This window comes from Euprymna scolopes, chromosome 33 (genome assembly GCF_053919585.1).
Source record: "Euprymna scolopes isolate OS-2025 chromosome 33, ASM5391958v1, whole genome shotgun sequence".
NCBI classification, from domain to species: Eukaryota; Metazoa; Mollusca; class Cephalopoda; order Sepiida; family Sepiolidae; genus Euprymna; species Euprymna scolopes.
This window is the reverse complement of record NC_136514.1, coordinates 67,018,825-67,032,938: the sequence shown is the minus strand read 5'-3', so window position 1 is coordinate 67,032,938 and position 14,114 is coordinate 67,018,825. Positions and strand designations below refer to the sequence as shown.

Sequence of the window (14,114 nt, the reverse complement as noted above, 5' to 3'; positions counted from 1 at the left end):
AGTAAGGATTTCATTTGACATTTTAACTTGATTGGAACAATTTTGTTCCATTTTTTTTTTTTTATATAACCCGTCTTTACCTACGCCTTTTCTTTACCATTGTGAGAAAGATATGTTATTACATTTGTAGATTTACACCGGCCGCCCCCCCCCCACTCAAATGGTGCTATTTGCTTACTTTTTTTTTCCTCTGAAAAACTTATCAGAAAGGCAAACAAAATAGAATAATTTGGAGTGAGTGGATCACTTTGTTTCATTAATTTAACGTAAAATGATCCCAATTCCAACTTTGACATTAATTTTACCACTAAACTTAAGCCAGAATTGCAAGGTTAAATTAAATGTGACATTGTCACACATTCAAACCATTAGACACATCCCTGTTGAAAAAAGTCCACGATTTGTTTGATTTCAGTATTGACTTAATAAGATCCGTAAACAGTTTTTATATAGATATGTTTTACTTTTCTTAATGTATCGCATGTAATTTTTTTTTCAAATAAATACCGGCAAATTTCAACAAGCCACCCCCAAGAATTTATTTTTGGCATCGGCTATTTAAAAAAAAAAAAAAAAAAGGTAATATCTACTGCGTTTGTATTATGTAATTTAATATGTGAAATATTCATATTTTTGGAACTGTCAACATCCATTTATTTCTGTGAAAATTTGGGTACTCATGCGAGTGATCCGTGCTGAAATAAGGTTATTTAAAAAGTCATTCTTAACATGCGTAGGGCGTTTTTTACCTATTCTTACAATTGAATAAAAACAAAACTTTAAACCTGGAAATACAATTTTAAAAAATAGCGCGGATCACTAAGTGCATTAGCATCAAAATGTATAAGTAATTAAGTAATATTTATTAAAAAAAAGACTTAAATGAAACAAAAACTTGAACTTTTATTCATCACGGATGCGAAATCGACTGCCAATGTTTACTTCTTGTAAAGTATGACTAATTTTGTATGGGGGAGGGGCGATATTGTGGGATCTACCTTAGCACCAGAAATAGCAAAGATGGTGGACGTTATATTTTTATATAAAAACCTTTGGCTTTTTGGCTAAGAACAATATAGTATTTATTCTGATGCTACAGTTCTAGAGTACTCTTTTTGAAGGAGTTCGGTTTTTTTTAGATTAGAAACCAACTTTATCCTCGTAGAGAGGCAAGTAAATAAAGTCTGAAAACAAGAATACAGTTTTAACAGGTGAGATGTTAAAACATTCGATGTGAGCGACCGATTTTTGAGAACGTGCGAAAACAGTTTTTAGAGGCAAATGAGATTAAAAAAAAAATTCGGTTACCTTTTTGTCGTTTCAATCCATTGTTATATTTTACCACAACCACATTAATTCCTGGATAACCGTGGGTGCGTTTGCTAGCAATGTATGAAAACATGTTTATTCAGATTGGAACTTATTGCAGCAATTAAAAGTAAAAATACAGAAGTAATATCTGTATGATGTTCAGTACCAATCACGGAACGAAGATGGAAAATTAAAAAAAAATTGATCAAGTAGTTTTATATCTTTATTAAAAAATCAAGTAGTTTTATATCTTTATTAAAAAATCAAGTAGTTTTATATCTTTATTAAAAAATCAAGTAGTTTTATATCTTTATTAAAAAATCAAGTAGTTCTAGTGCACTTATTGATCCGCGCTATTTTTTAAGTTGTATTTTCAAGTGTTAAAGTTTTGATATGTTTTTATTAAATTGTAAGGTTGAAGTACAGAATAGGAACAAAACACCCTTCCCATGTTACGAATTGCTTTCTAAATAAAATTATTTCAGCACGGATCAATAAGTTCACTAGTATCAAAAATAATTAAATTTTATTGTTTCGATTAGAGTGGAAAAAAATGAAATCAGTGGACACGGGCAAATGACCCGAATGCCCGTGGAAACTCAAATTAATCACTGATTACCTCTCCTTATGTTCTCTAGAGAAATATGGCCTCGTCTGTCGATTAAAAAAAAAACCCGGCAAATTTGTTTTTCGTAAATAAAATAAAAAAAACCTACTTGATCAATTTTTGGAACATACAATCTTCATTCCGTGACAAATCGATACAATATAATAGTTTTTCTTCATTTTTGTTCATTGCCAATCCGAATAAACACCGAAAACATTTCCGTCACATATCCAGCGAAAATTAACGAGTTAAATATTAACATACGAGTGTGCATAATACTAGAAAGTTTTCCTTCGCTAGTGTCCACACTTCTAAAACTTGTGCTCAACGGTCGATTCAGCATTGCTATATGATGTTGATATTTATGGTCAATAACATCTCGCTCAATGCAATGATTATTATTTTTTTTTTATCAAACTTTTAAAAAGTTAGTTTCGTGTAATTTTTATTTTATTGGAAAATACAATTCAAGAGCCACAACTAACTTTTCTAAAAAAAAAAAATAAATACTTTTTGTGAATAGGTATCCAAGAAATTCCAGTACTTACGTCATCAATTCTGAGTTTCACCGGAAGCTTTCCAATGTTAACGAATTTAATCGAACAACCCGAATGTCTTATTTTCCTGATTTTTGTTTGTGAAAAAGTTATCCAACGAAAGAAACTGTTGAGTTTTTCTTGTATTTAAGCGCATTTTGTTGTTTCGCTATTTCGATACAATACAAACCGGACCGTTTTTCTTTAATGCAATTTGAATTTTTTTTTTATGCATTTACTAAAACGGTTGGGTTAAGCCGTTTTAGTAAATGAAAATGTAACCAAAAAGTTGCATTAAGTAAAAATCAAACAAAAAATATCACGTAAAAGTCAGAACTTGCTGTTTCTAATCACTTGAAAAAAACATGGAAAAAAGATGTTAGCAAATACTACTTTTGCATATTTCGGTAAACGTCGTAGTTGAAACTGCTTGTGTCACGACTGCAAATCTATTAATGGGAAAATAGAGCATTTTATTAAACTGTCATTTGATTTTTATTAAAAAATTTTTTTTATCGAAAACAACAAACAAAAAACACCCAGTGTTGCCCGGGACACTAGTCTAATCTATAACTCTCTTTATGTCATTGATTTGGAGAGAAATACAATTTCGGTAAATTGATCATGTTAACTCGGGCACTTATAGTTCGAGTCCTTAATTATCATTCGTTTTATTATATAATTTATATACTTTTCATTTTAAAATTCTAAATAATCGTCTAAAATGTCGGATTTTCTGTTTGTATTTCTAATGAGACAACGTTGCTTTATTTGGAAAGCTCAATTTATTTGCGTTTCACGAAGACAAACATAAGGTAGGTTTTTATATGAGAAAAATTCAGTTCCTAAAAAAAGGCACTTTTAAGTTGCACAAAAAATTGCCTTAATCTAGAAAGATTCCTTCTTCACCGATTCTTGTCTCTATAAAAGTGTATTTAAACTGATATTACACTTTGCTCCTAACCAAAATAATAGGGTCCCGAATTCATTATAACTGCTACTTAAATGAAACTGAATTAAGCATTTCTTGACATTTTCAATCGTTACTTCAAACTGTTTGTCTTCCGCAAATTAAACTTCCATAGCTTTTTATGAGTGCCATTAATTGCCTTACTTAAACACCATTTTTAACGTTTTATTGGGTTTCGTATATTTAAAATATTTGCAAACACAAACGTTTGCTGCAATTAAGAAAATATGATAACAAAATCGATACACAATAGTACTGTTGGCTGTTCCAATCGAATTTAAGATCGAACCCTTTCACAACGTATGCAGTGAGATCGAGAGGCAATTCGAAGGAACATCAGAATACGACTGGTTAACCTACCCACTTTCTTCTCTTCGTTGAGATATGATCTCCTCTTTACTTTCAAAAGCAAGTAGAGTTTTGACACGATTGCGTTAATTAAATGTTTAACCAATGAAAATCGTTTAAACTCCGAATTCTAACAAGCCGATGCGAAATTAAAAACCCTATAAAATCGAAAACTAATCAGACATAGCTGACGCATTTTGAAGGACACAAGAACATATCCTCCCCCCCCATCACCTTTGGCCGAGGGGGGGGGGCAAGAAAGAAACACTAAGATTCACTTAGTTACACCGCATGCACACACACACACACACACATTTATATTAACAAATATCTAGTGGCATATACCGTTCGACCCCTCCTATCTGCTTATTCACGGATCATTTTTCCACTAAAAATCACGTTATCATAAAATTTATAAATGAACATGTCTGAGTAAACATGATTTGTGTTTTGTTATTTAATCATGTTTTCCTTGATTTTTTTTATTTGCAAAGCACAATTCATTATAGCACTTGCTAGCCAGTGATTATAATATCCCTTGCATACACGTTAGTTTAATGTGCTTCATATTCTTCCTTCGCCATGCAACATTTATAGACAATATTAACTGTTAACATGGTTCTGGGTAATACCCAAGACGCTATTGTTGGTGTTGAGAAAACTTGAAGCACTTACCTGCGACTCTCGGGAAGAGTGGCAGCAAAAACCTTTTGTGTGGGTGATGACTCTTTTTTTTTTTTTTGTAGTTGTTACGTTTAACTTATTTGATTGGCTAACTGGATTATAAGAGGGATGGAGTGAACTGAATTTTGGTTGTGATTTCAGTTTGGGATTGGAGTTGAAGGAAATTGAATCGTTACCCTTATTACCAGATCGACAAGGTTCTACAATTTTTACCTAGCAAAATCCTTGTTAACCTCTAACTTTCAGAGGAGAAAGTTTCCACACGTTGCAACACTGATCTGCAGACCTTGTGCATTTTTTTCCCCTTTTCTTCTTCTGTTATTATGGCCGCGGAACAAATGTCTTCCCTTGAGGATTCCTTAGGAATGCAAGAAAAAACGGATCACCTTCTTGAGGCCCTTTTGGATACGGAGGAAAGCTATAAAAACATTATCGGATACACATTAGAAAAATTAAAGAAAAGAGTCGCAGTGGATGCATGTGCCTTGAAGAACACCACAGACAACATAAACGAGTGGCTTTCTAAAGTGGACCAAGTTCAGGAAAACTTGGTTAAATTCCTTCCTAGAGATAGGGTGGCACCGCATGCTTATGACCTTATCAAATTCAAAGAGGAAGTGGAAAGAGATTTACAAAACTTAACCGCAGAGGTTCACAAGGATGATTCTCCTCCCTTCATGCTCCCAAATGTAATGCAGCCATCTCAAGTTGACACCTCTATGTTTAGGCCTAAGGTCAAATGCCCTAGTTTTGATGGCCTGTACTTAGAGAACAAATTTGCATTGAGAGATTTTCTCACTAGGTTTGACTATTGCACTTCGGGATTAAAATCAAGGAGAGAAAAATTAACCTACCTCAAGACTTGTGTTACGAGACGTCCGTTTCGGCTAATACATCATCTTGAGGAGACATCCAATAATTATGATGCCGCGATAAAAATTCTTAAGGATAATTATTGGGATGAAGAGGGCATTAGAGAGGAGATATTCTCTAGCCTATTCAAACTGTTCACCCGAGGCAGGTATAATATTGAATACCTTAAGAACTATTTGTCTCAGGTTAAATACGAGTTGTCGGAGTTGGACTCTATGTTGGGATATGGATTTATGGAAAGAAATTCAGGCGGAGGGGCATTAGCGGCCCATATACTGTTCCAAAGACTGCCCAACCGTCTTAAGGAAGAATTAGTGAGGTCTGTAAGGGCAATTGTGAGCGATGTTCAGCCCAGGACCATACCACAATCATGTGCCCTATGCCGTATACATCAACAAATGAATGTATCAATACTGGTTTGGGTGAGCAGCAGTGTATTTTACCGATTACTACCATCGTACTACAAAGATGGGACAAAGCTGTGAAGCTGCGATATTTGATAGACGCGGGCAGTTAAAATTCGTACTTTAGTGGAAGAATTTTGCAGAATCTGGCTTGTGACCCAAAATCTGTCTCAGAGGTAAACTTTGAGATTGTGACGTTTCTAGGAAGGAAAACCTGCACTTTTCAGCGACTTACCACAACAGTGGAGTTGACGCCAGGGGTAAAGCGGCAGCTACCTATCCTTATTGACAAGGAATTAGACATCATTCATACAGTGGAGCATTTACCGATTGTGGTTGAGAACCTTACGAAATTGGATTACACCCTGGATACAGATTTAGGAAGAAATGCCAATATAACTTTGGAAGGGTTAATAGGATTAGACCTGTTACAATTTATGGAACCCCTACAAATTATAAAATGTATGAATGGGAAAGCTTGGCTTTCCCAACGAGGAGTGATACCTTTTGGGGATCCCAGGAATTTCATGTTTCCTCATCAAATTAAAACGATCCAACACAAGGTTCCAGTTTATGGAGAAGTCATGAGAACTGTTAAGTGTCCGACCTCTATTGTTAATAGTGTTCTTGACGTGTGTTCTTCTTATTCGGACCCCTATAAAGAAACCTTTGAGGACAGTACTGTAGAAAGAGGTCTGGAGTGGATTTACAGTGTGGAGTCCTTGGGGCTATCAGAAAATGACACCTTATCCGACTATGATGCCCAGAAGGTAGAGGAGCTTATGAGAAATATAGAGTTTAAGGAGGCACGGTACTGGGTGCAGTTACCGTGGCACACTGATAAATTAGCTCAGGTGCGCTCTAATCACCAAGTAGGCCTCAAGATGTTGGATAGGGTGGTACACACTCTGGAAATGAAGGGCCTCTATGAGGAATATTTAGAGGTTTTTGCCGAACAAGAGGCAGAGGGCATAATAGAACCCTTTCATTGTTCACCTAAACAGTTCCATAAACATGTTTGGATCCCTCATCGACCGGTCTTTAAATCCGAGAGCATAGCAACTACTAAAATGCGACCAGTCTTCAACTGTTCATTGAAGGTCAAGGGAGAAGTATCCTTAAACGAGGCTGCATACCCAGGGGTAAATTTAACCGGAAACATGTTAAATCTAACTCTACTCTTTCGGACAAATAGATATACATTATTGGGCGACATCAGGAAGGCATTTCTGATGATTAGATTATCAAAGCAGTCTGATAGAAATAAGTTTTGCTTCTTTCTAAAACGGGATGATCGTCTGGTATGTTACCGTTATACGACCATCATCTTCGGCTTTAACGCAAGCCCTTTTATATTGAACTGCATATTGAAGTATCATGCGTCTAGATTTCCAGTTGATGATTGCACCAAACTGTTGAATTCAAATTTTTATGTTGACAATCTGGTCAGTACGAATAATTCGGAAGGTGTGTTGAGAAAACTATATCATGAAATAAAGGAAAGATTGAAGAAAGGAGGATTTGATCTTCGATCATGTAACACCAATTGCCCAAAGCTACAGGAATTGATGAGGAAGGATGAGACTTTGACAACTCACAGTTGTCCATGGGAAAAGGTTCTGGGTTATCTATGACCCAGAGTCGGACTCCATCAGCCATGTCCAGCGAACTTGTGACCCCAACTTAGCAACAAAACGTCAAATACTATCAGCCGCATCCAGTGTATTTGACCCATTGTCTTTGTCTCCCAGTCACCATTCAAAGTCGCATATTGGTGGGAGAAATGTGGAAGGCTAATATTGCTTGGGATGATCCCATTCCAAAGGAAATGCTGGAAAGGTGGAGATTACTAGCTAGTGATTTGTTGGCGCTTCATTCGTTATCGTTTAGAAGACAGGTACTTGATAGCGATACTGTTGCGGATTTGTACATATTCACAGATGCCTCAAAAAAGGCATATGGGTTTTCTGTATATGCAGTTCAGGGAGGTATATCTTCTCTGATTTTTGCTAAAGCAAAGGTGGCACCATTAAAAGCTAAAACCTTGCCAACGCTGGAACTATTAGCAGTTTTTTTGGCAATTAAATGTCTTAGTAATATCTTGAGAGCCTACCAAGGAACGAAATTTGGAAGTTTGTATTTGGCTGTAGATGCCCAAATTGTACTCACTTGGCTGATGTCCAAGCAGACGAGCCATAAAAACATTTTCACGAAGAATCGCCTCAAGGATGTGACACAGATGGAAGAAGTGATACTTGCAAATTACAACCTTGCTATCAGGTATAAATATGTGCCTTCCAATCAGAACCCTGCGGACCTAATGACTAGGGGACTGACAGCAGCTAAATTTAAAGAAAATTTCTCCTTTTGGAGTGCTGGACCAAACTGGTTGTCTGGTGGAATTGTCTGTTGGCCTGATAGTACTTTGGATTAGTGCAGACAACCAGCAAATAGTTCGTACAAACCTGTTGTACACCTGTAATGAGAACTGGTCTCAACCTATCGTCTCCTTTGACAGATTTTCGTGTTTTAACAAACTTCTACGTGTGGTCTCCAGAGTCTTCGAATTTATATCCAAAGCAAGAGGCAAGGAACTGGACTATAAACAGGCTGCTGCTGACTACTTGTTCAAGACAATGCAGCAACAGGCATTTCCCCTTGAATTGAAGTTCTTACATGATAAACCCATTCCGAACATTGTGAGTCAGTTAAACCTATTTCTGGACAAGTCTGGTGTCGTCCGCTCCAGAGGCAGGATCAAAAAAAATTTTACTCTACAATATGAGGTTTTAAACCCTGTATTGCTCGGGAAGAATCATCCCTTGACTAATCTAATTGTGAAGGATCAGCATGAGAGGGCTAAACACTTGGGTGTGCCGGCTACACTTAGTAGAATCAGGATGTCAGGATTTTGGATACCTCAAGGCAGACAGGCTGTGAAGGGAATATTGAAGGACTGCTTTATTTGTCAGAAAATCAACTCGATACATTTTCCGTATCCTAAGATGACAGACCTGCCTAAACATAGAGTAAATCTGGTAAGGCCATTCTTACATACAGGGATAGATTATACGGGACACCTGTGGGTTCAAAACCAAAATCTTCAATCTAAGGTTTACATTCTCATATTTACGTGCTTGGAAATCAGAGCGGTGCATTTAGAACTGGTTGAGGACATGACAGTGCACACATTTATACTGGCCTTCATCAGGTTTTCAAACATGTGGGGCTTGCCTTCTCACATATATAGTGACAATACAAAGTCATTTCTTTCTGGAGTTAGTTTACTAAATCAGGACCTAACTTCTTCCGAATTTGATGAAAAATTTGGGCAGTATAATATAAAGCATGTTAAGATCCCTCTTCATTCGGCTTGGTATGGAGGAGTTTGGGAACGCATGATTAAAACATTAAAGGAATGCCTCTATAAAACTGTTGGAAGGTCTATTTACAGTCAATCTGAGCTGTGGACAGCCATTTCAGATGTCCAACGGGCAGTGAACAATAGACCGCTAACCTATATGAGTTCCAACGACTCTGGACTGGAGGTAATTACGCCCAATCACTTCCTTCGCCCAGATCAAAACCCTGGACTTCTTCTTAGAATGGAGATTCAACCAATTAATGAAGGGGAACTGCCGTCCAGACAGATATTGTTGGAATCTTTGAAGAACTGGGATGAGCTGCTCAAGGAGTTTAAACGGATATGGAACGAGGATTACTTACTCTCTCTTCGAGAACGTAAACAAGATCGTTATCCAACTATATCTAATAAGGTACGACCTGGAGATATTGTGACGATAAAACTCCCAAACAAGTCTCGACCCTTCTGGGCATTGGGGAGAGTAGAAGAATTGTCCGGGAGACGATGGTATGGTACGATCGGCACAGATACGACGGGGTGATAGGAGTGTGAAAACATATTCTCTTAAACATCTATATCCGCTAGAACTACATGCGGAATATGAACCACAAGAGGATGGTCCGGAACCTTGTTATGATGACTGGGAGTCCATAGAAGGAATTTCTTGGTCAGAAACCAGTTTTGAGGAACCCACTTTAGTACAGGAGAGTGAGCAGGTTTGGATTTATCCCGGATGTAATAAACCTGATGACGGATCGGCCATGATCTGTTGTGATCAATGTGATAACTGGTTCCATTTTAGATGCGTTGGGATCAGTGCAGCTCTGCCAGATGAAAAGGATTGGGTTTGTCCCCACTGCTCTGGGGATCAAGAATGAGGAATATGTATATTGAGAAGGCTTTACAAAATCAATAACAATTGATTTTGTTTTCTGTTGAGTGGCAGGGTGTTGAGAAAACTTGAAGCACTTACCTGCGACTCTCGGGAAGAGTGGCAGCAAAAACCTTTTGTGTGGGTGATGACTCTTTTTATATTGGTAGTTGTTATGTTTAACTTATTTGATTGGCTAACTGGATTATAAGAGGGATGGAGTGAACTGAATTTTGGTTGTGATTTCAGTTTGGGATTGGAGTTGAAGGAAATTGAATCGTTTCCCTTATTACCAGATCGACAAGGTTCTACAATTTTTACCTAGTCACAGGTCGCAACAAACCATTGTTGCAAAATCTTTGTTAACCTCTATCTTTTAGTGGAGAAAGGACCTCGCCATAGCAGTATTGGATTAACATAAAGTTTGACAAAAATACAGATTCATTGTAAGACAAGGAGATAATTCACCAGATCTCTTGCATAATTATAACATTGAGATCGTTGAAATACACCTCTACCGCCGTTTTGATAACATTCTTGCTCTTAAACTCCTTATTCTCATTTGCATTTTAAAATGTTGAGAATCAACAAGCTTGATCGTAAAAAATGGTTTAACTAAATTTAACAGAACTAAAAAATTAATTGATTATTGATAATTTAATTATAAGAAATTATCGAAAAGAAAATGAGATCAAATTTGACATAAAAATCTAATTTTATGAATGTTGAAATTAAATTATGATTCTTTGAAAAAAAATTCAAGTAGCATAAACAATCAAATATTAGCTTGGCCTTCCCACGAGGGAAGAGTTCAGTTCCAAAACAAATGCTAAAAATAAACCTAAAATAAAATCCAAGAAAAAGATTCTAATGTAATTGAATTTATGTTTAGGACTAAATTTCTTTCGTTTTTAACGACTTTTATTCAATTTTTTTTCCTTGGATTCATTCCAAGGAAAATTTCATTCAAGCCGTGGAAAAGGAAATGCGCAATGACAATTGAAGCTCTTTGGAAAAGGCACTTTTATTGTCTTGGCTGCATTTTGCCCTTTACTTTTCGGCCCTTCCCGTTTACGGAAAGGGACGCATCATTGAGGCCGTATTAGTATCATGTTCAACCAAATGCTCGTACATTTTCTTTCAAAATTTTCATATTCGTTTCATTAAAACAGAAGATTATTATAAATGGAGCAATACGTGTTTGACAGTGGAATAATTGTAAAGTCGAACAGAATGAAGGAAGAAAGCGACCACGTGTCTGCGCGTGTTGTCTTACCTGCTGGGAGGATCACAGGGAGGGCAGAAATTAAAAATGGCGGCTGTGGTTTTTGTAAGATTATTGAGCGATGACGTCAGGCCTCACGTGACTGTTTTTCTGGCCGCCGATTGGCTGATGACGAACGCTTGGACAATAAGAGGAGTATTTCGGAAGATCGAGGACAGTGTGTATCAACTGCATCAGTGTGATTAGAAGTTCGACGTGTGTTTAATCAACTGCCGTAGTTGTGAAACGAATTCAATAATTAACATCGTAGATTAATTCAATTAACAACGTAATTGATAGACATTTCGATATTTTTATCCATTACGTTGTACTCTTGAATTCTCTTGACTGGAACAATTTTGTAACAAGTCGGTTCGGAATATTTCAACTGAAATACTAGATACCTTCAATACATATCCAGACTTTTTTGTATGGGTACTTTTATTGCTACGACACATATGAAACTGCAACTCTTTTATTGATACTACACATGAAACTGCAACTCTTTTATTGATAGTATACACATGAAACTGCAACTCTTTTATTGATTAGTATACACATATGAAACTGCAACTCTTTTATTGATTAGTATACACATATGAAACTCTAGTCGCCATTCCAAGTAATATCCTCCAGCTGCACATGGAAGTCCTCTTGTGTGAGAGTATCAGTGAACTGCGCCACTTTCATCTTTCATCTCCTCAATTGTATCATAACGACAGCCTCTAAGGTTTTCCTTGCGCTTAGGGAATAACCAAAAGTTACAAGGAGAAAGGTCTGGACTATATGGTAGGTGAAAAACTGTTTTGACGCCCATCTTGGTCAAATAGTCTGTGACAAAGATGGAATTATGGACTTGTGCATAGAAATGCCACTGACCTGATTTTAAGAGTGTTGGCCTCTTCCGACAAAATCTCTTCCTGAACTCCCTTAAAACCGCAACACATTATTCTCTGTTGACTGTCTATCCAGTGTGAACCCAGTGCATGTAATATGCTGTGTCCAAAAAAAAGAATCATAAGTTTCTTGGTGGATTTGTCTGGTCTTCTTGGGTCTGGGAGAGCCAACATGCTTCCATTGAGAATTGTCGCTTGATTTCTGGATTAAAGCTGTAGATCCAGCTTTTATCGCAAATGACCAGAACATCAAGAACTGCAGGATCTGCATCGATCAGCTTGACTATCTCCTTGCTGTCATGACAGCATATTTCTGATCTTCTCGATGCAACCTTGGAATAAACTTTGTGCAAATCTTCTGTATCTTAAGTTCCTCGAGAATAATTGTGTGGATAGTTCCCACACTGACATCAAATTGTGTACTTATTGTCTATATACACACAAACGGTCCTTATCCATGGATTTCTTTTTTTTTTTTTTTTTTTTTTTTTTGCCAATTAATTCAGGTGTTCTGATATCCTTACTCCTCCCACACCTCTAATCATACGTCACAGACTCTCTTCTTTCCTAGAATCTCTTATCTCAGAAACTGGTGCTCGATTCATGCAAGATGGTCTATAAGCAGTCTGAAGCATTCCACACGTTTCTTTGATATTTTTTCCAAGTTTAAAACATAATTTTATTGCATATCCTTCTCCCAAAATATCATCACGCCCAAATTTCATTTTTAAAATTCGCCAGAAGTAATAATCAAGATTTAGTATTCCGTATTCTTCCTGTAGCTGTTCATTTGAACGTGAAATCATAAAAAATTGCTCAGTCATCTCATAAGATATATAGCAATAACATATTGCATTTTCAAGAGTCTACGACAATTTTAAATAACTGTACAAATAAAAAAAAATCTGGAAACTTATTAAAGGCACATCATAAGTGTACCGGTTATGCGATAATATTAGTATTTCAACTTGCGTGTATTGACCCCACGAGTTGTGTCAAAGAGTGATCATTTGACACGAGAAGTGCATGTGTATTGTTCAAATGGCTGACTGTTGTGTCTATTGGGGTCATAATTTGAGGAGGTATTTGATATAGGCATGAGAAGGTTCTTAGCGGCTTGAGACGGAATATTTAATGGCATATTTTTGTTTTAGTGGGTCTAGTTTTAGCTCTTTTCATTGATTAAAAAATATCATTTGTTGTATTTTAGTCGGTTCGCATTCAAAGTAGAATGCGACTGTTTTTTTGTTTTTTTTTTGTTTTTGCTAATTTGTACTTATTTTTTCTAAATTTGTCCTTTTTAACCATGAAAAGTTTTATGGTTACACAGGCATCATTCATGTGGTCGATAAACGAAATAAAAAGTAAAATCAGTTGAAATTTGCAAGTGAAAAAGTAGAATCAGTTGAGGAAAACAGCTGTTAAAATTTATTTAAATCAAAGGAAGGTCGTAAAGTTTTGGGCACAAAGGACCAAAGATATTAGTTACACACGCTATAGATATGAAATGTTTTAGAATTATGAAATTACAATAGCAACACATTTTCTTCGTATGAATTAAATAAGATACTTATCTAAATATTATTTGTTTTGTAACTAGATTTAGTTGCGTCTCTACAAGGAGAGAGTTAGACAAACAAGGCCGATAGCCATTAGTCGCATGCTCTCATGTAATGAATGAATGCGTGAATGTAGGATTGACATGAAATTCGTAAAGATAAACTAAAATGACCGAAAAATGGGCTGAAATGACTTAGAATGACTTTAATGAACTTAAGGATGAATTGAATGACCTTAAGAATGACTTGAATGCTTAAAAAATAACTGGAATACTTCAAAAACAACTTGAATGACCCGGAGAATGAGTTGAATTGCTTTGAGACTGACTGGTTGTAAAGTGGGTGATCATTTTACATTAAATTAATACAGAAAAGTGATTCCCACTTTATATCACAAAGTTATAAACATAAATACAGCATGCAGTAA

The 14,114-nt window shown here is 36.2% G+C and overlaps 2 protein-coding genes across 2 annotated transcripts; both read left to right on the top strand.

Moving 5' to 3' along the window:
- The first annotated feature begins 6,317 nt into the window (after positions 1-6,317).
- Positions 6,318-7,367, top strand: LOC145258058 (uncharacterized). The gene has a single exon (XM_080115782.1). It carries the CDS (start codon positions 6,318-6,320, stop codon positions 7,365-7,367), a length of 1,050 nt encoding a protein of 349 aa, XP_079971908.1.
- Positions 7,368-7,516: 149 nt separating this feature from the next.
- On the top strand, positions 7,517-8,167 carry LOC145258056 (uncharacterized). The gene has a single exon (XM_080115781.1). It carries the CDS (start codon positions 7,517-7,519, stop codon positions 8,165-8,167), a length of 651 nt encoding a protein of 216 aa, XP_079971907.1.
- The last annotated feature ends 5,947 nt before the right edge of the window (positions 8,168-14,114 follow it).